At 42.5% G+C, this 21,425-nt stretch overlaps 1 protein-coding gene across 2 annotated transcripts in view; it reads right to left on the bottom strand.

Annotated features, from left to right (window-relative positions):
• Positions 1-21,425, bottom strand: part of galnt2 (UDP-N-acetyl-alpha-D-galactosamine:polypeptide N-acetylgalactosaminyltransferase 2) — a 68,044-nt gene that overhangs the window by 22,632 nt on the left and 23,987 nt on the right. For both annotated transcript variants that reach the window (XM_040011388.1, XM_040011389.1), the window contains exon 2: positions 5,268-5,355. In XM_040011388.1, coding sequence (XP_039867322.1) covers positions 5,268-5,355 — 88 coding nt within the window. The remainder of the gene's footprint in view (positions 1-5,267; positions 5,356-21,425) is intronic.

Here is a 21,425-nt window from a genome sequence, read left to right on the forward strand (position 1 = left end):
TGATGTTTGTATTGCCAGGGTGCAACCTAAAGATAGCAACCCTAAAAGGAGCACAGGTGTGTGCGTGAGAAGACAACATTCAAAAGGTAAAACTGGGTAAATTTAAGTCAGGTTTGCTTTATGATTCTAACCTCAGATCTTTTTGTAAAAGCGCCATCTATAATATGATGCTATAAACCCACAAAAGTGGTATATTAAATATTCAAATGCACTCCAAAAATATTAAAAACACTGGTGGTAAAAAACTGGTGAACCTAGGTTTTAATACGAAATATTTTCTCATGTGAATTTCTGGGAAATCACGTTAAATAAATACAGCACATCCAAAAATAAAAGCCACCACCAAACGCGATATTAAAACCTTCAACAAAGGCTGCGAATGCGTCTGACGAATGAATGGGATTACAGATCAGTGGGAATATGAAATGTAGGAGGCAGCCTGGCTGATGCAAGAATCCTTCACGACTGACAGCGAGGAAACCTGGCTGCTTCAAGCTGCTGCTTGACGAGGCAGCGACATGGCACTGAGGAAAGCTGACATGAAATTTATGCCGCCTGTATGCGAAAATACGCGGGAGACAACTCAGCCGACAGGGCGAGACTACTTTGGTAAAGCCAGGAAACACAAAAGAACATTTAATATGCACCGCAGACAGTCAGGGGGGAGCACTTGTTAATTTGTTGCAGTTTAGAAACATGATTTATAAGATCAGTATAAATAAAAATATTTTTTTAGTGTTTTGTGTCGTGTCTGTTTGACCAAAATACTGAGACGCTGCAGAATAAACAGAGAAAGCCGTCACGTTTAGTTTCACAGTTTATCTCCGACTATTGAGACGCAGACACACACCAATAATAACGCAACTAATTAGCTGGGTGCAGCTGCCACGCTAACAACTCGAGCATGTGGCAGTGAGAGATTACGCCATCTCCCAGCATAGATGAGCGCGTGCATGGCAGAGAAGTTGAAGAGCGCGTGTGCGTCTGCGCGCGTCTCCTGTGGCAGCACGTGAACGTGGTTCGCGTGTCAATTAGCCGAAACTCGCGACGATGATCCGCTCGCGACTGTGTAACGGTGCCTCGGAGACGCGTGCGTCAGAGTGTGTGATGTCCTTGCTGATATCTGTGTTTAGTGGCAGCGAGTAAGCGATGTGGTGAAATGAATGTTAAACCCGGGGTTGATTACTCCGCTTCCTTCAGCGGATTAACGCTCCGCTCTCTCCGGGTTTGCCCCGTTTTTCTGCTGTGTTCGCGATACCGCGAGGCCTCTTCGGCAGGTACATCCATGTGCGCTCAGCCTCTGTCATGCAGTACTGGTCAATGATGCGATCAGCTGGCTGAAATTATAGCTGTTTGAACAGCTTTCACTCTCACTCAGACTCTCGGTCGCTGAACTGTTTCAGCCCACAGCGGCTGACTGGTTGTTGTTTTTGTTTGTTGCCGCATTTTGTAGAAATCCCTCGTCGCGTTTCCAAGTGATGCTAACTGCCAAAAAGGATTTAAGCTCAGTGTCATTCCCCCAGTCTGCGCTGAACCATGAGCCCTCACTGCCCAGCAGACAGCTCAGAGGGCACCAGTGCTCGATGTGTATTTAATGGATGCGTTTCAATTGAGATGCATCCTGATCCCACTGCCTGAACTCCAGACTGCAGCACCAATCTGTGCCACTGCTCCCGTGCACCAAGTGATGCATTCACGAACCTGCCACTTAGTCACTGTAGTCACTGAGAAGGATGTTGATTAATATGCAAAAGCTAAAAGATTCCCAAGTTATTGAGTTTGGCGTTACTGAAGCTGTGTTACTATTTTAGGCTTAAGTAGGGAAAAGACTGCTTCCCCATGTGCTACAAAACACTCTGTATATTCATAGGACTGCGACTGCTGAAAATGCGCCCACATAGAGTCATTTATCAAGACCTCGATTCACTACGGCACTTCATCTATAAATAAATGAATACTCTGACCAACACTGCCACTGTCTGCGTCTTATTCAGCAAATAGCTAGAAAGAAGTAGATAAATGGAAGGGCGTCAAATCTGAATTTTTATAACGCATTTTCAGCAGATTTAGAAACTAAAATCGCAGCAGAGAATTGGATCGCTCCACTTGCAGGGACTGAGATTAACACACCACAGTTGGCTAAAGCTTGTGACAAGTTAAATCACTATAATAACAGAAATATGCGCTAAACACACAGACTGAAACAACTCTGTTGTTTCACTGGCACAAAGACTAAAACGTTTTGGGAAGAGGTCGAGGTGACGCGTGAGAAAATTTGTTCAGAAAGAAATTCCACTGGACTCTGAGCCGCTTCGACTCCTTTGCATCCACAAGAACATAAATATAAAAAGTAAACAAAGTGGCGTCAGCTAAAGTTCTAGCCAAAAATCTATAAAAGCATCATTTTAAATAACTACACTCAGCAGCCACTTTATTAGGCCCACCTAATCAGCAAATCACATGGCTGCAGTTCAATGAATTTAGGCATGTTGATGTGGTCAAGGTGATTGGGGAAATAATTATTTGATCCCCTGCTGAATTTGTAAGTTTGCTCACAAAGAATTGAACCCCCCCACCCCACATCACATATCTGGCTAATCACACAAACAGGTGTCACCTTCTCACTGAACTTCTTACTGATGACGTTGTAGCCTGTTCCAGCCTCATTCACGTCTACAGTCCTGTCCCTCGACATCATCTGACAGCTCTTTAGTCTCACACATGGTGGTGGAGAAGTTGGACTGAAAGAAACTGATTTTGTAGACAGGTGTACTAGTTTAAATACTTTAACTTGTGTAATGCGTTTTTTTTCCCTGGTATTTTGTTTTTTAAATCTGTTTCAATTTAAAAAAAAAAAAAATAGAGATTGTTCATTTCCCTGGAAGTGAGCAAACTTACAAATTCAGCAGGGGATGAAATAATTATATACCCCACTGTGAGTCTGAATGTGGGATGGTTGTTGGTGGCAGACTTGAATACAGCAATATTTCCCAGCACTTTGGCGAATCGAAGCTATGAGGAATTAAGGGAGTTCTGAAGGCAAAGAGGGATCAGCCTGGTACTGACGAAGTAGCCGGCGAGCGCAAATAAATGTTTAGTACCAGACAAGACAAATGATGCCAAACGTTCACTAGAAAGAATAACACATACTGAGAGCTTTGAGGAGTTTTTTTCTTCACTTTGTAAAGGATTCGGATCTGGAAGAGGGCCAGTGCAGGCTTGTTTTGACTTCTCTGAAAAAGATTTTTTCTTCTTGTTTCAGAGGATTTGGATGTGTTGAATGGAAGGAGCATGCTGTTGCTCGCTCCCCATCTTAGTCATTTTTTTCCCTTGTTTGAATAAAACATATTTTTGGCATGCTCAAACGGTAAAACGATAACAAAACGCTTAAAAACAACCATGAAAAATAACAAGGCGTCAGTGCAACAATGAAACATTTCTAACATACTCAGAGTGACACAGTTTAGTACATTTTATGCTTTAATTTTTTTTAAATGAAGATCTGAGGTATCACCTCACCTTTTTACTTTATGACTGTCTGAGTAGGATTAGATAGAAAACAAAACATAACCAGCACCCATCTTTGACGAACCCAAAGACTTACTTATTTACTCTGTTTTTATTAGTAAATCTTTTACTCTTCCACGTATCTCTTAGGCTCCATCTCCTTGTTCTCTTGCTTTCTCAACACTTTCCTTCTGTTTTCTTTCTCCTCTTCTTAAGTGTCCTTGTGTGCTCTGGGTGATGTTGTGATACGCTGTCATTGCTGAGTGTAATGTCACCCTGAAATTGAAATGCCCTCACTTCAACATTCAAATTGGATAGCATTGCTGGATCAGATAAGAGAGTGTGTGTTCAGCGTTCGCAGGTCACGGGCCTGTGAAGGAGGGGCGTTGGCTGCTTCTGCTGCTTTGAGTCAGCCTGACGACGGGTGCTGAATGAGAAATCAGATTCTCCTCCTGCTCTCCTCTTGGCTGCTGGACACTGAAACAATGTCTCTCAGAGTTTGGGTGGAGACGCATAGTTGGTTTGTGGGAAGATCGAAATTGGCTGCCTGGATTATTTTGGACAGGCAATCGGCTCCAACCTGTTTTTAAGTCTGAATCATACAGATGTGCGTATTTCATTGGGTTCCCTCGCTGTGGTCATTCAAACACGATAAGGTTACGGATGTTCATGTTCTACTGGTAATAAAACAAACTATGCTGCTGTGTTACCGCGTTTTGAAAAAGGAAATGGTTTCGGTTGTGGGAACATGATGCGGAATACTCTCTGGATACATGAATGTGGTTTACAGTGACTGCAGTGCACATGCTCTGCAGCTGGTATGCATTTGTGTCGTGCCTTTTCCTAGAGTTCAGTCACAACTGCAAGCAATAAGAAAGTGAACTCCACAGATCCTGAAGGATCATGAATAAAAGATAAATTTGACACACGTGTGCCTCAGACATGAATCGTTCCTGCCAGTTAAAGGGAACTACTACACTACTTTTACAGGACAGCAGGTCTCGGGAGCACTACTGCAAATGTACCACTACGTTAGCTACAAGTTTAAGTTAAGAAGAAGACAGCTTACCAGAGCTCTGAAGCTCCATTCCCATGTCTGCACAGGACAAATTAAGCGTTATTAGGACAACACAACCAATGGCTGTCAAGATGCATTGTGAGCAATAAACTGTATATAAAAGCTGCCAAGCCTGACAAGTAAATGTGATTTTTTTTCTAACAATGTGTGCTTGCAAAGATAAGAAGAAGTCTACTTCTTGCATGATTTATTACCCTTGCAAACACTTTATTAACAAGTATGTCATCTCAATTGCTCATATCAAACCTTAATTATGTATGATGTTTTTTTTTTAATTATGGCCTCATTTTAAGTAAATACAGACAGTAAGCCACAGCTTGCTTTTGGCTCCACTAATTTACAAGTCACTACTGTATAAGAGTGAGCATCCACAGTTTTTACAGTCAGATCCACTCCTCCTCCTGTGATGTGTGGTTTAAAAAACAAAAACAACAATATACTGAAAGCAGGACTCCACCCCCCAATAGCTGAGGCCACAGTGGCTACATCCAAAACTGATATATGGTGTGTGGTTTTAACAAGGAGAAACAGCATCTGGAATAAAAACAGATGTTTCTCAGCCTGTTGCATTGACTCTATTGAAGTTGTAGCACCTCAGAGGTTTGCTCTCTGAATGTCCCCATTTAGCCATGTAACTGGGCCAGAGAGGTTGTGATATAGGATTTGTGGGGACGTTTCCTACCTGGTGGCAGTGTCTCTAGGCCGTGGGCTTTGTCGTCAGAGTTGTGACCTTTGGTCCTACCGGACAAGTCCCTGGACACCCAGTCATCCTGAAAACATTAAGAAAAGGCGGTTAGTCACAGTTCTCACACTGTGAGCTTGGGTACAAACATCAAACAAACCTGAAGCAAGGCAAACAGAAGTGAGTTGAGTGTATGAACATCTGATTTGTTTGTATTTGGAAGTGCTGTGAAGATTACAGAGAGAAATGTGCAAGGAAAGACAAAATAGGACCTCACAATGCAACGTAACATGCAGAATGGAAAGAGCTCATTTTAGCTTCACTAGTTCAAGTCTTGGACACCGCTAGAGTAGCTCTGCGTGAGTCCCAGCTCGTAAATGATCCCCATTTATCTTATACTGGACCTTGATGGACATTTTAGCTCTTCCATCTTTATAAGCCAACTTTGATCTGATTGGCTTTCCTTCAGAAAAAGGTTTAAACAGCAGGTGGGTGGCTGTGTGAGCAGAGCTGTACGCATGAGAGCACATTAAGGATATTCCCTCTCTTTGACATCAAACAGAGCAGTTTGAAACCGAGCGTTTAGACTTTTCTGGAGCCTGAGAAGCACCTCCAGTTTGAGCACTCCTTTTTTCAGTGAAACCTCATGAAATCAAATTCACTATTTAGATAACAGGATGTCCAGCAAACACGGCTCTACTGGTCAAAGATGTTGAACGGTCAAAGCACTTAAAAATCAATAAATTATCCAGTCAACGTGTGCTTTAGAAGGGTTTCATCATCAGTTAAAATACGCACACTCCCGTGATCATCCGCAGCCTGTCAGTTTCTCTCCGTTAGCCATTTAAAATCAATGCTGGCAGCGATTCAGAGGTCGACTCGTTCGTTATTTCACTCACTAATTTGGCTGTTCTTTTCCTCCTCTTCTGTTCATGATTCCATAATTTCACTCATTCATTTTATCCCTGTAAGGTCATCTTCTGAGCCCTTCTGAGAAACACCGTCATCTTCTTGCCCACACCATTTGTACAAATGGACAGATGACCGAGCCACCCATCCATCCTCTTGTCCACATAAGTTACAATTAAAACCCACCGGATCGATACGCTGGCAGGGAACACAATTAGCAGCATTCACTCTGGGTCCAGGCTGCTACCCTTGACTTCAGAAATACTATTATTCAGCTTTCTTATTTGCTCTGTAGCCCGCATTTCACCTTCAGCCTCTCCAAAATGCGTTATTGATCCGTTTTCTTTATGCCTTCAGGACAGGCAATAACGACGTGATGTCACAAACCACCGCAGACCGCACTCAGCTGTTAATTTCTACCTCTGACAGAAGGGCTAATAGGGATTTTCACAGCTTTTTATGCATTAATATTAGCAAAAACAACTGCTGTTGTTTTCTGTGACTGTTGCCCATCATTTAACTGTATGCCAAATTTTTAAATCATCTGCTGTGGACAGAGTCTCAGTCTGTTCTGAAACCACAGCCTTTTCTCAGTGACTGCAATAAGATTAGACCGTCCACTACCTGCAACAACTATATATAAAAAAAAATCCTACATAAAATCAATTTCTATAAGTGCTCAGGACAGATGAGTGTGCGCACAGTTAGAGAGTAATGTTCGGCGTAGGATAAAGACTAAAGCTGGCAGTGTACTTCCTGTGCAAACACAGTCTGACAGGTTCTGAGGGGTAAGAATAAAACATGGGGGCTGATTTTCTGGTAAAATAAAGCAACAAATTGGTGCAGGACTTCTTCCTGGTGAAGCAGTTTTCTGAAAAGGAAACAACTTGCAGACATTTTAGAATCAACTCTTCAAATGCTGGCTGCATTATGAGCAAATAATAAGCCACCTTTCATTATAATAAGTGATTGAGAAGAGATCAAATTAAGATTATACTTGTTATAAAGGAACACACCCCCTTCTTGAATTCTCATTAGTTTTGATGATCTGTATTCTTTGCAGTCGCTGATCATACTCGTGTTTGCACAAGTCTTTCAAGTACGACCAAACACTTTAACGTGATTATAAGACAATTATTCATATCAGCCAAGGTGTCTCTTTGTCTCTGTCAAGACAAATTTGATCGCATCTGTCACATCTTCACTCTCTCCCAGCACGCCCACCCCCACCAGGAAACTGTCATCTGTTTCTTTATACGTCTGGATGCCTCCCAGTCCACCGCGCAGACCCACTACAGAAGCAGTTACATGCTGAAGCGCTGCTGTGAAAAGACCTCCATCTAAAGCATCTGTGCTTATGTGCAGCAGCATCATGCACAACATCAAATGTGCAAAGCAGACCTAGGCCAGTGCACAAAGACACTGGATAACCAGGGGATCTAACCTAACACAGCTGATATAAACCTTACCAGAGGACTTTATATATCATGAATTGAAAAAAAGAAAAGAAAAAAAACTTCTAAATGAAGTCCTCATTTTTAATAAACACTTCTCCTAGCCTTTACAATTTGTGGAGGTAAAGTGACCTACACCCCGTAGATTCTACTGATATTTAATCGCATCAGTAAAGCAGAAGGCCATTGTACAGTACACCATTAAACACTATGTCGTGCACTAGAGACATTTTTGCTGATAATACTGAGTCTGTTAGAGTGATTAGTTCCAATTTTTTTCTTCATTAGTTTCCATTTTTAATTCATCTCAAGATTTTTGTTTCAGTTCAATTTAACTCCATTCGCTTGCTTCAGTTTAGCTTTTAGTATCTGGAAATGTAGGTTTAGGTTTTATGAGTTTCTATGTTAGTCTTTTTTATTACTATACTGTGGGGTCGCTAGGGCTGTTTGATATAACGTCTATCGTTTCATTTTACGCTATCGTTTGTTTCGTGGCGTCGCAAAATAAACTGTTTACGGCAATATTTTTTCATCGTTTTGATGGTCACTGTAGTGGCTATATTAATTTCTTAAAGTTCTCTCTTTCTCTTATATTTTATGTAACCACACTACTGACACAAGCACCTGTTTGTCCGCTTGTTTCACATAAACCTTTCACAATAAAGCTCAAGATCCTGTTGAGACTTTTCAAAATAAACTGAATCACGTGAAAGAGCAGATTATTTACGGATGAGAAGTAAAAAAGAGCCGCCAGGTGCTAAAAAATAAACCTTAGACTCAAACGTTAGAACAGGCTTTTCCCCGCAGCACGCCGTGTAATAAATACTCACAAAGAAAACGGCGGCTGTTACAACTTATGTCTAAAAATGTATCGTTTCATGCATCTGTTAAAACACTCGACTCCAGGTACACGACGCGCAGCAGGAAACACTTCCCGCAAGATGAGCTGCCCGAGATTCACAGAATTTACAGAAAATTTTACATTTTTGTGATTTATATCGTTATCGGACGATAGAATTCTTATATCGGGATATGAGATTTTGGTCATATTGCACAACCCTAGGGGTAGCGGGGTATTACAAAAGATCTTAGTCACATACAACATATACACCAAAGCCTCCGACTGGCTGCTGTGCTGACAAACCTGAGGAAAGTGAAAAAGACTAAAACTGAGGAGATCTATTTTCTTCTGCTTATCAAACTCTGGGTCATAGGGGGCGGAGTCTATCACAGCTGTCATGAGGTGAACACCCTGGACAGGGCTTACACAGAGAGAGAGAGAGAGAGAACCATTCAATTTAATGATTTCGAAGTGCCAGTTAACCTAAAATGCATGTTTTTTGACCTAAAGAGGGGAAGAGGGTACCGAGATTGAACCCACACAGGGACAGACTCCACAACGAGGCCAACTGTTTTTAGTTACATCTCTTCTTTTTTCAGCGATTCACTGTGGAAATGTCTTTACACTGACACAACACAAAGTTTCACCGGTCTGGCCCACTTACGGTCGAGGTGGGCTGTATGTGGCCTACGATGTAAAAGGAGTCCGACATCCCTGATCTATCAGGAGTGTAGCTTGGCTTATTTGAATAATGAAGGCGGTTCCTTGTTCCACACGGATATCTTCTCACTCCAAATCTGTGACCCTGCAACCTCTTTAGCCATCTCACAACATACCCAGCAGGTCTGAACAAACTCAATCTCGCTCTCTCTTTCTTTGTCCCCAAAAGGATTCGTTTGGTTTTTTTGGTTGTTTTTTTTTTTTAAACAAAGAAGACAGTTGGAGATGGAGGTGAGCAAAAAGGCAAGAAATACTCTTAAAATAATAGCTGGAAGATGAAAGAGGAGTCAACCAGAGAAAAGGTAATTGGAGATAAAGTTGGGGGAAAATAAATCCCTGGTACATTTGAGCTACGTGCTTCCCGTGTAAACTTCTCTGTGACTTATGGGAAGTACTCTCCATCACAGATCACACCAAGATAGAAAACGTTAGGAGATAATGAGAACAATGCAGTGCTGTAAGGAGCCAGGCATGTGATTTATCAACAAATGGTTACTATAAATATGACAAATCGCTGATTGAGACATGATTTAAACAAGTAAGTAGGGAGCAGATGTTGACGAGCTATTTTTATAGCTCACATCATATGAACGGCTTGAAAACCTCTTAGTGAAAGTGGCCTCAGCCCCTCTTTGGCTCTCCTCAAAGCACAAAAAAATGACTGATTAGAATGATGTCCACTTAAAGAGAAATAAAATCAACCTCAGTGATGCACTGTGGGCTTTTGGAAACAGAGAAAGGCACGATGTTGAGCAACTGTTAACCCCTTGATGTCGGGTTCATGTGGTTTGTTCTGACTGTTAATTGAATCTCAATGATTTTTCCACAGCATCAAACTAAGCTGCAACCTCTGGGGCTAAAAAATAAAGCCAACACAAAGTGCTAAGAACTCCAGTTCCTCTAATAGCTTCACGAGGCAGGCTCCAAAAGCTAATTTCCCCTTCATAACAACTGTACTGGGGTGATTTTCTTTTCTGTCCCAACAACACATTTGGATTTTGTTAAGGCTCACTACAATGTTTAAAACTGACGCCTCACAGCATGAAGACTCCTCGTGTGAACCCTGGCTAGAACCATTCTGTACCTTCACTGGATTGCTCTCACAATCCATTCGAGTGAGTCTGACAATGGTCAAACTGTGCTGGCTAGACGACTGGGTCAGAGCATCTCCAAAACTGCGGCTCTTGTGGAGTATTCCTGGTCTTTATGGTTAGTATCTAACAAAAGTGGTCCAAGGAAGGTGAACAGCAGTGAACCTGGTCATAAGCAGCCAAGGCTCATTGATGCACGTGATTGATGCACAAGGCTGACCCACGTAGTCCGAGCCAACAGATGAGCTACTGTAGCTTAAACAGCCAAACAGGTTAATGCATATTCTGATTGAAAGTGTCAGAATAAACGGTGCATCATAGTTTGTTGCATGTGGGACTGCAAAGCTGCAGGCCAGTCAGGGTGCCCCATGAAGGTGCCAATAAGGGCCATGTGAACATCAGAACTGGACAACAGAGTGATGGAAAAAGACAGTCTGATGAATCACGTTTTCTTTTAGATCACGTGGATGACCAGCTGCGTTGTTTATCTGGGGAGAAGCTGGCATCTGGATGCACTATGAGTAGAAGTCAAGCAGGCGGAGGCAGTGTAATGTTTTGGGCAGTGTCCTGCCATCCATGTGGATATTAGTTTGACATGTACCACCTAAGCAGTGTTGCGATGCATGCACATCCTTTGATAGAAAGAATACTCCCTCATGGCTGTGGCCTCTTTCAGCAGGATAATGCGACCTGCCACAAAGAAAAAATGTTTCAGGAATGATTTGAGGAGCAGAGTGTTAAGTTTGAGGTGCTGACCTGGGCTTCAAATCCTCTAGATTTCAATCCAATCGAGCATCTGTAGGATGTGTTAGACAAACAATTCCGATCCATGGAGCTCCCACCTAACAACTGATGAGCTTACAGAATCTGTTGGTGACATCTTGGTGGCAGATACCAAAGCACACCTTCAGTTGTCTAGTGGAATTCATGCGTCATTGGGTCAGAGGTGTTTGGGAGGAAAAAGGGGGACCAACACAACATTTGGCAGGTGGTTAAAATGTTATGGCTGTAAATGTGGTTTGTAGTCTGTCAGCTTGTAGCAGTTCGAGGGGTCAATAAGATCAGGAAAAGTGCTATATAAACGCCAGGCCAGGCCTAAAATTAGGTGCTGCTTTGAGAGATGTGCTGACACAGGCAGCTGGTCCGGTAACTGTCTCCTTGGCCTCACCTCTGCTACCTGCAGTCACTGAACAGGACCTGTCGACTACGTTTGTCCTGTTGGCATCTCCTTTTTCATGCAAGTATCGGACAAATAAGACAGCCTGCAGCAGGGGACGAACCAGTCCAAGACTTCTGTGCTTCAGTTTTGATGAGTGAAATTCTATTATTTTATTAGTAGAGTCTATTGCTAATCAACAATAAATAATACCAACATTAAGAATCCAGATCTGACATCCAAGGTGACATCACAGTGGCTACATCCACTTTTTATATGCAGGCTATGATTACAGCTCATACTCTGTCATGGCTGCAATGTTTCATCAAATGGAAATATTGTTTGTGTGCAGAATCTTCCTCATTTCCTCAAAAGTTCAGATGATCTCCACTAGAATTTTAAAACAATGTTCAAGTGGCTTCAAGAGCCAGACCCTTTCTTGGCTGGGATCAATTTTCCAGTTGTTAATCTAAGCTAAGTGAGTCCTGGCTGTAGATACACATTTACTGGACGGATGTGAGAAAGATATTAATCTTGTCATCTAGCTCATGAGAAGATAACAACAAACCTTATAAGTGGATTTCTATTTTTCATTTCTCGCTCTTTGGTCCCGGCCTGTGAGCAGCTCTCTTCCTGTCTGTCTTTCACTTTCTTTGTGTGCGTCTCTCACTTCATTTTTCTGTTTTGCATCGCGTCACTTGGGCAGCCGTTTGCTTATTCTGCCATCGGACAGATGGTCATGACACAGAGTCAAAAAAAGGGACTTTATACACACAAGCAAACACACACACACAGACACACACACAAAGGAATGAGTCATGGTGTAAAGCCAGCTTGTGTCCAGCTCTATATCTATCCACGACACTCCTGTCTCCTGAGACGGGATAATGTTACATTTATGTTTAAAACACCTTCTGCTTGTCATACTGTCCTTTGTTGTTCTTCACAGAGCTGCTGCTAACATGTCTTTAAGTGTCTAAGAGGTTTAACCCATTTTTGTTTGGTTTTTCTGTTTGTCTTTTGCGGTGATTGGTTTGTTCTTTTTGCTTTAAGCCACCAAACAGCGTGCGTTTATCTCTGTACTTCGCTGGTGGTTTATAAAGAGCAGGATTAAGCATCTTACCACACACTGAGCAATATAGAAAACATATTGATTGCGAAAAGTCAATGTGTGTGTTGGTTTTTTTCTTTAATTTTTATTTTTTATGTCAGGCTTTAACACAGAGAGACAGGCAGCTGGATGGGGCGGCGAGGAAATGACACCTGGCGGGATGTGAGCAGCATTTTCACAACGTGACGAGAACACGCTGTATGTCAAAGCACTGAAGTCGGCAATATAATGAACACACACTGAGACTGTCAAAACCAATATCATGTTCGAAAACAGCAGTTTCTTTTCTTTGGTGTGAAGGGAATCAAGAGCGCTGCTTCTAAATAACCACAGGGTGTCAATCAACTCAAACATGCAGTCCTCTCACATTTTAACATCAAAATATAGCCAGACACCAACTTCAAGAAACAATATGACTTTATAAACTTTTTGTTACTTGCAGACTGAAGCATCTACCTGTGCACACCAGAGCCATCACACCTGCTTTTCTAATAGTGAGATGGACTTTAAGCCTCCGTCAGATCAGGCCAACTGTGCATGTGTGTCTTAACAAGTGTCAGCTCATATTTATTATGTGGGGTTCTCAGAGCTTACATGCATTACTGTGTCAGTTTGGTTATTGTGCGCTCATCTGAAAGTCTGCAAGTGTGTATGTGAGTGTGTCATGCAGTCTTGGTGGAACCTCAGTCAGTATAATCCACAGTAATCTGATCACATCCACGGATAGATTAACTCGGAAAGCAGCCAAGAGGTCAACAACAACACACACACACACACGCGCGCGCGCGCACACACAGTACTCTCGCTGCGGTGAGACACATGAATGGCCGATATATCCAAATACATATTTACAGAAATCACTTCTTGTGAAGTTATCTGAAGAGTTCATGACTCTGGCTACAGTTGGGATCTATGGCCACAGCTGCACGCACGCGACTATGAACTCGATAACCCCATGCACCAACACGTTATTTCTGTGTTCTCAGTTCTCAACAGATGAATTCTGACACAGAATTTGCATGTCACACCCAGGTTTAGTTGCCATTATTGAAACAACTTTAGCTCCATTTGTGGGGTAAACATTTAGTCAATCTTTATATGTTCACTTTTATTCCTCCTTTGAAATAGAAGTCCTCCAACGAGTTGTGATCTGCAAGGTCTCCAGTTGGGCGTGACCAGAAAGTCTCCAAGGTAAGGCTCCCAGGTGATGTCTTGATTGGACTGCTTAACCACCTGAACTGGATGCTTTTGTACTCCAAGCTCCCTGATGATGCTCAAGCTCCTCACTCAGTTTATATGGAGGCTGTAAGCTACTAAGGTTGGTTCACTGGACAATTATGGAGTCCAACACTGGTTGTCTTTTGGGGTTGATTGAAATGGACCAGCTGTTAATTGGATGGGTGAATGGATGGATGGAGGTTTGCCACCTTGATAATTTAAATCTGTAAAGCAGGTAAATTTTAAATCCAGTTGCCCATGCACACCTTAAACTGTAAACGCATGGTAATTGTTATCAGTTGGACTTGGCCATTTAGAAAATGCTCACATATCACCCAACCATACCAGCTTCCCTACTAAGAAAATTCATTGTGGCTGTTTCTATCTGCAATCTTAGTCATTCGGCCGTTATCTGGAGCTCATGACCATGTGTGACAGTTTGAGCATGGCTTACAGCAGCATGTGCTGTTCCTGATTAAACAAAACGTCCTTCAACTGGACGACTGTGACAGGCTGCATCTGTCTTCCCGAAGTGTCCTTAAGCAGGATGCTGATCCTAATCAGCTCCAGGCAGGGCAGTCAGCAGCTGAGCCTGACCTTTAACCTCCCTGAGGAGTGGAAGAAATATCACTTTAAGGGGCTCAAAGCAAAATCTAGATATCATGCAGCTCTGCCTGTCCCAGAGGGAATCAAACTAGTTTCCCTCAGTGTCTGTGAGCTGGTTTTTAAAGTGTGTCTTTACTTTTCTATTAGTTTAAATAAAATGCAGGCTGTCTAGTTAGATAAACATAAAAAAAAGAAGATTCTCACAAGTCACAACAGTCTCTGCCCATCTCGCATCACAGCACATGGAAATTTCATCTTTTTAAACAAGTACCTCACATCACCCTGTGAATCATATTTCCTCCTCTCGTGCAACTCAAGTTAGATCTCCTACAAGCTGCTTCTAACTTACTGAGTTTAGACGAGGTTAGCATCCATGCACTGTGGCCTTAAGTACAGAGTATAACTGAACCGGACCACATATGAGACAAGAACACTTCTGGAAGAATCAGCTGCATAAAATGTTAATACGTCGCCAGACTTGAACTGGACATGAACTGGACATGAACTCCCAAATGTTTCGCGAAAGTCTTAGAGACACCGTTACATTATATGTGGAATTTCATGGTTACACTCTGTGGGTACTCCAGTAGATAATACTTCTCAGAAGGGTGAGAACAAATTTCAGTATATAAAAGATGGCCATCGCAATTAGGGTCTGAAAAGCAAAGCCAGCTTTTAAGTGAAGCTTTAAACATGCGTTCTTGCTAGTGACCAGCAGGGGGCAACTACTCTGCTTCCAGAAAGAAGCGTGATTGTATGTCTATGAGAAAATGACCCTACTTCTGTCTTAAAGTAACAAGCATGTAAACACTGTCTTGATAAATGTGTGCTTTCGGTCGTTAATTTTAAGCTTGATTTATCACAGCATGCTGTTGATTTTATAAATTACTGTCCCATTTACAGCACAATAGATGATAAACAGGAAATGCTCGATGGTGAGCCTGCCTTGTTACTGAGGTGGCTACGGCGTAAGCATGCGGTGTCCCTTTTCTCAGTAAGATTGTGGTAGCAGGGTCTGATTTTGGCTCAGCTGCAGTGCAGGGGGTGAAGCTGAGGGTTCAGGGGGCAGTGCCAGGAGAGATTGGCTGCCACAGCTGTCAGTCATCATCTAATGATGTCTCTCCTATTTATGCAATAACATACTGGGACCAAAATGTGTGTGTGTGTGTTGTGTAGGGGAGGGGGGTGTAAACCTGGACTGGCAGCAGCTGATGAACCGAGCTGACTGAGCACAGTGTGAAACACACAAATTTCCAGTATCCAGGTGAATCCACCTGGATACTGATGTGGCCTCTTCTGTCACACAACCCCCGGCATGTCCTCCGACACTACATCATCCTATTTTCCTCCAGCTCGGCATTTATATCCAACATCCTTTGTCCCCTGTTTCCAACTATCCCTCCTCTGCACATGTCCAAGCTGTCGCTCTGATAAACTCATTTCTAATACTGACCACCCTGGGCACAAATCCGCTACCTCCAGCTCCACCTCCTGCCTTTTTGTCAGTGCTGCTCTCTCCAAACCATAGCAGGTCTCACTACCCTCCCCTGCATATATCCTTCTGTCACAAATCACCCCCGACACTCCTCTCCACCCACTCCACCCTGCCTGCACTCTATTCTTCACCTCATCTGCATTAATTACATTTTCTCCTTTTAGTTTCACTGTTACACTCGTCAACTTGTCCACAATTAAAATGTCTTTCTGTAAAGTCCAAATGAAGTGTAAAGCGATCATCTGCTTCCCTTTCTGTCACACCATGCTGTTTTATGCAATACATTTTAACATGCTAATCTATACGGGTCGATTTGCTTTTGGAACAAGTAATACTTTTAGGAAATGTGTGAGTTGGCTTCATTTTTCAGGCCTGCAGTTTCCCTTTGGTGCTGAAGTGAATGATAAAGGGAGGGATTACATGCAGTACAGAGACATAGACATCTATAGATGCCATGGATTAGTCCACGCAGTCTCCTCCAGGCACACAGCCTCGTACCCATCTGATGACGCTCTGGCTAAAGCAAACTAAAGCATACTCCAAAGTTAGAACTATAACTGGCCTCTTAAGAGTTACATTGACAATGAAAACCAAATTAAGAGCTGTACTTTCTGGAAGACAATACGTTGGGTGACCATATTTAGCTTCGTCTACAGTACAATCCCTCCTCTCCCAAATAAATCAATTGTCACAAAATTCTGACATCTTTATCTACACGAGACTCAGAGAGATTGCATGTGTTCACACAGCGACCACGTTAAAATCCCAGACTCCCTGCAGCGATGCCCCCCTCTTCGGCTCGAGCTGCAAGTCGTTTATCCAGGAAAAGAAAGAATCTTTAACAAGTCCCGTTTCTTCCCTCCTCTTTAATCACAACTCTGCATCCTCAGGCCCCTCACACATGCACGCTAACACACAGTGTCTTCTGGCAGCAGTTCAACATCAAAGATGAAAGCAGTGAAAGTAGCTTGTTGCTCAAAAACAAGTCTTACAAAAAACAGCCATAGCTGGAATATCATTACAAACACAGGGGGAGAGCGAGGTTCGATAAGGAGGGAGGATGCAGATGGAAGCTTCTGGCGTTTGCGGGCAGTTTTGTTTCCAGTAAAACGATTTTGAGGCTCAGGTTTCTGCGCCTCTGCAGCAACAAACTTTAAAATCAAACTGTCAAATTACGCACACGACTGAACTCTTCACCTGTGAACACCCCCTCTTTCCTCTTTCTCCTTACTTCATTTTATTTTAATGCATCTCATCTCCGTTCTCATCGACCTGCCTCCCTGCAGCTCTTTGTCATGCCGCACCTTCCCCTGTCATCTCTGCCTGTCTCCTTTTATTTCTCCCCTACATATACCAACCCCCACCGACGAGCCCTCATCTCATCTCCCACTTTTTGCTCTTCTCTTTCTCCTTTCATTCTCCACAGTCATTAGCGCTACATTTTTACTTTTAGTTTGCACTTGAAGATGCTGCAGCACCACAAAGAAAAAAAAAAGGCCTCATCCTCATCATCATCTGTGTCTTCATCACACCAAACTAATTTGAGACTCTGCTTGAGCACTAAACGCTTTGAATTATCTAACTGCTCGTGCTAAATAGCGCTGAAGGGAAACACAGCAGAACAATTTGCACATCACTGATTAAACTCTCACACAACTGTTGGCAGAAATGCTTGATCCTCTCTTTATAAGAGCAACAAAGAGAGCAAACTGCAAATCAAGAGACATTAGAGAGGGCTAAAAGGACACAAAAGTCAGTCAGTAGGAGGTTTATCCAGCTCTTTTCAGTCGCACCAGTCTGAGTGGACCGTGTGATCTCTGTCCTGTCATTTAAGAGTGATTACTCTCACTGCATTAACGGATCTTCACGTACTGTGCTGTCTGAATAACGCTGCACAGGGTGACTGATGGAGAGCAAGTTGGCCCAAGGCGGAGGTGTGTGCTCAGACCAATTTTCTACTGATGTCAGGCTAAAAGGAAAATAGTCTGCTATCCAGAAATCAGATTAGAACAATAATGATTTTATCAAAACAAACAATCTTGCTGGAGCTGCTTTAAGAGAGCCAGTTATGCTCATTTCCAGCTCCATACTAGAGAAGTTTTGTATGATTGATATCTCTCTCTCCGTCATATATATATATATATATATATATATATATATATATTAAATAAAAACAAGCTGGCCTCATTTGAAACATTGCCCAGGTTCAGGTTAACCATCTACCACTGCAACAGTACTCACAGTATAGTGTTTTGTGCTGTATACCTTTATAAATTTAAAAAAAAAAAAAAAAAAAAAAAAAAAAAAAAACCAAATACTTTTTGAATATCACCCCAAACTGATCTTAAATCACTACAAATAGTCCTAGTAGGCTTGGGGCATGCTACCTTAAACTGGAACAAGTCACATCGTGTCAATTTATTACTTAAATGAGTCTCACACAAAACCTTCTGATGGATGTGATGGAGTCATCTTTGTCTTTCAATGTTTCATCTATTCCTATAAGTCTATGTAATTACACAGCATTTCATGCGGTTTATTGGTCTGACACCTGGTAGCAGTTAGCCACTTTATCTCCACCTTCTTGCCGCATTATACCCTATCCAAGGCTGTTAATAAGATAAGGAAATAAGGCAATGAATAATAAATATGTAGACACTTTGATTGATTACAAAAGCACATAAAAAACAGGGGGAAAAAAGTAGGGCTGGGCAATTAATTGAACATTCAGAACCTCATTAATCAATGTAATCTTGGCCATGTTGGTTACTTTGTTTCTTTTTCCTGTTAATAATTCACCCATTATTGTACTACTGTGAGTTGTCACATGACTCGGCCTTGTCAAGTCCAAGCAAATCATCCATCCATTCGCTTCCGCTTATCCTTTTCAGGGTCGTGGGGGGTGCTGGAGCCTATCCCAGCTGTCATAGGGCGAGAGGCGGGGTACACCCTGGACAGGTTGCCAGTCCGTCGCAGGGCTAACGCACAGGGACAGAAAACCATTCGCACATTCACTCCCGCATTCACACCTATGGGCAATTTAGATTTTTCAATTAACCTATCCCCACAAAGTGCATGTCTTTGAACTGTGGGAGGAAGCCGGAGTACCCGGAGGGAACCCACGGGGGAGAACATGCAAACTCCACACAGAAAGACCCTGCTGGCCTGATGGTGGAATTGAACTCGGGACCTTCTTGCTGTGAGGCAACCACCGTGCTGCCCCCAAGCAAATCAATAAACTAGTTTTCTGATGTATGAATATACCCAAACTTTCAATCAGTTCTCCAACAGAGAGAAGCTTGAATTCATTCCCCAAAAAAGTGCTTCTGCTTCCCCTCTGCCCGAGGGGAATAAGGCATGACTGAGGGAAAAAAGTGTGTCTCACACACACACACACACACACACACACACACACACACACACACACACACCCCTGCTGATTCATGGCTCTAGGAAATGATTGCTTAACTTCAAACACAGGGTGAGCCCATTTTGTTGTAACTGTAATAATGTCATAACTTTTGTCGCCTGAATAAAAAAAATGCTCTGTGAGAGAAAGGAGGGGGGGGGGGGGCAGAATAATATGTTAAAAACAACAACAAAAAAACAAACAAAAAAAAAAGCAGCAGTGCTCTCTGTAAAAACCACAACACAACCCTGAAGCCTCTTTGACTTCAGTCGGCTCAGAATTCAGACTGCTCAGTGCAAACTGTGACAAGTCTCACCAGGGTGTGTGTGTGCGCGTGGTTGTGTGTGTCTACATATGAGAGAGAATGAGAGAGACTCAGGGGGTGTAAGACGGCTCAATGGACCAATTGTGTTTGCTGGCTTCCTTCCCAAAACCCCATCTGCATCCTACACACACACACTCACACACACAAACATGCAAGGAAAGATGCACATTCACACAAACACACACACACAAAGACAAAAAATCTAAAGAATTCTCATCAGCTCCTCAGTTTTCAGCAGCAGCCACGGCAGGTCACTTCTGCCGCCCAGAAGCAAATTACAGAACAGGTGAAAACTCCCCACATTAACGCCACAGCATCTAGGAAAGGATTAAAAGAGCCCGTACGCACACGGTCTACTGAAAACCTGTTGCTCTAACAAAAGAGTGTTTACTGGAAAGGCACAAAATTGTGCACCACCCGCTGTTTGTCATTTATTAGAAAACAAATTACCACCACACTTCCAGTGCTGAGAAAATGTCCACCATGTGGAACATCTTTGCCCGAGGGGGAAAAAATCGAGTTTTAAGCATTTAAGCTTCCTGCTGCTGCGATTTACCACAGCTGCAGCTCAACAAACCCTGGAGAGGAAAGTAAGAAACTCCTGTCGACCGTGCCAAACAAGTGAAGTCTTTCTCCACTAAAGCTGAAACAATTTGATAGTCACACTTATTGTGAAAACGCATGTGCCAAACAATTCTGTTTCTAGGATTCATTGATTTTCTGTGCCGTATATGATAGACTGCTAGCACCTCAGACAATAATCAAATATTTAATATGCATAAACCTGATCAAGGCGTCTCTGAGGTATGCTGCGCACTTCTGTTGCCAGAGGTACTAATGGAAATCAATATACCGAAAGAGTCATTATCTATCCATCTATGACTAAAAGCTTATCCAGGAGGCGGCTCTGGAGGAGGATTTCAAAAAGTAGGCACGTGAAGCTCGCTCGGGAAGACATTTAGCCAAAAAATAATCAGTGAGGCCAGTTTGTGAAACACTTCATAGGAAAAGCAACTGTCCACTCAGTGTCAGTGTCTGGGCTGAAATGTCTTCTTAATGGTGTTGCTTCAGTTCTCTGTGGGTTTGCGGGCATTCATTTACATACAGCTCTTTTAAGGTCCACATCGTAGAGCTCTGCAGTCCAGCTGGGCCATTGAAACATCTTGATTCTTTAGAGTCCCCGCTGTGCTGTTATCACTGTCCTGTTCCATGATCCATTTCTGGGCAAGCTTTAGCTTCTGGACACGTGGCGATACGGTTGAAGAAGTCTTTTTTTAAAATTGTACGGCCAACATTTAACATGCTAACCGAGGCCTGTGGACTCTGAGATGTGGCACTACCGTGTAGTACACAGTCTGATGTTAGGGTGAATTTCCTTGGAAGACTGTGGCATTGTGTTAAAATATACTTGAATGCTAGCAACAAGGCTCCTTGGCCTTTTAGTTCCTACGGAAGCAGTGAGGGTGTGCTGAACTTTGATTTCCACTTCGTAGGAAATCTACGTCCTAACTTCCAACATAACTGGAAACCCCTCTCAACTGTTCACTGCATCCTTCCACGCCATTCAACTTGTGACGGGCTGCGTCGACCCGATGTGGATTGTGTGCATGAGATTGGGTGGAAGGTTACAATGTAGGTTTAAAAGGAGTTTCTGGTAACATCATACATTACAACTAAATTTTAAAAATAATAATTAAAAAATAAATTAATTAGATTTCCTGCTTATGGATAACTCAGCCGTTAGTTTTAACAGGACTGCAAAGAGTCCTTTGACAACTTTCTTTGACTTTAGGTGTTCTTTAAATCTACTGTTGTACCTTTTA

This window comes from Simochromis diagramma, unplaced genomic scaffold (assembly GCF_900408965.1).
Source record: "Simochromis diagramma unplaced genomic scaffold, fSimDia1.1 OVJJ01000603.1, whole genome shotgun sequence".
NCBI classification, from domain to species: domain Eukaryota; kingdom Metazoa; phylum Chordata; class Actinopteri; order Cichliformes; family Cichlidae; genus Simochromis; species Simochromis diagramma.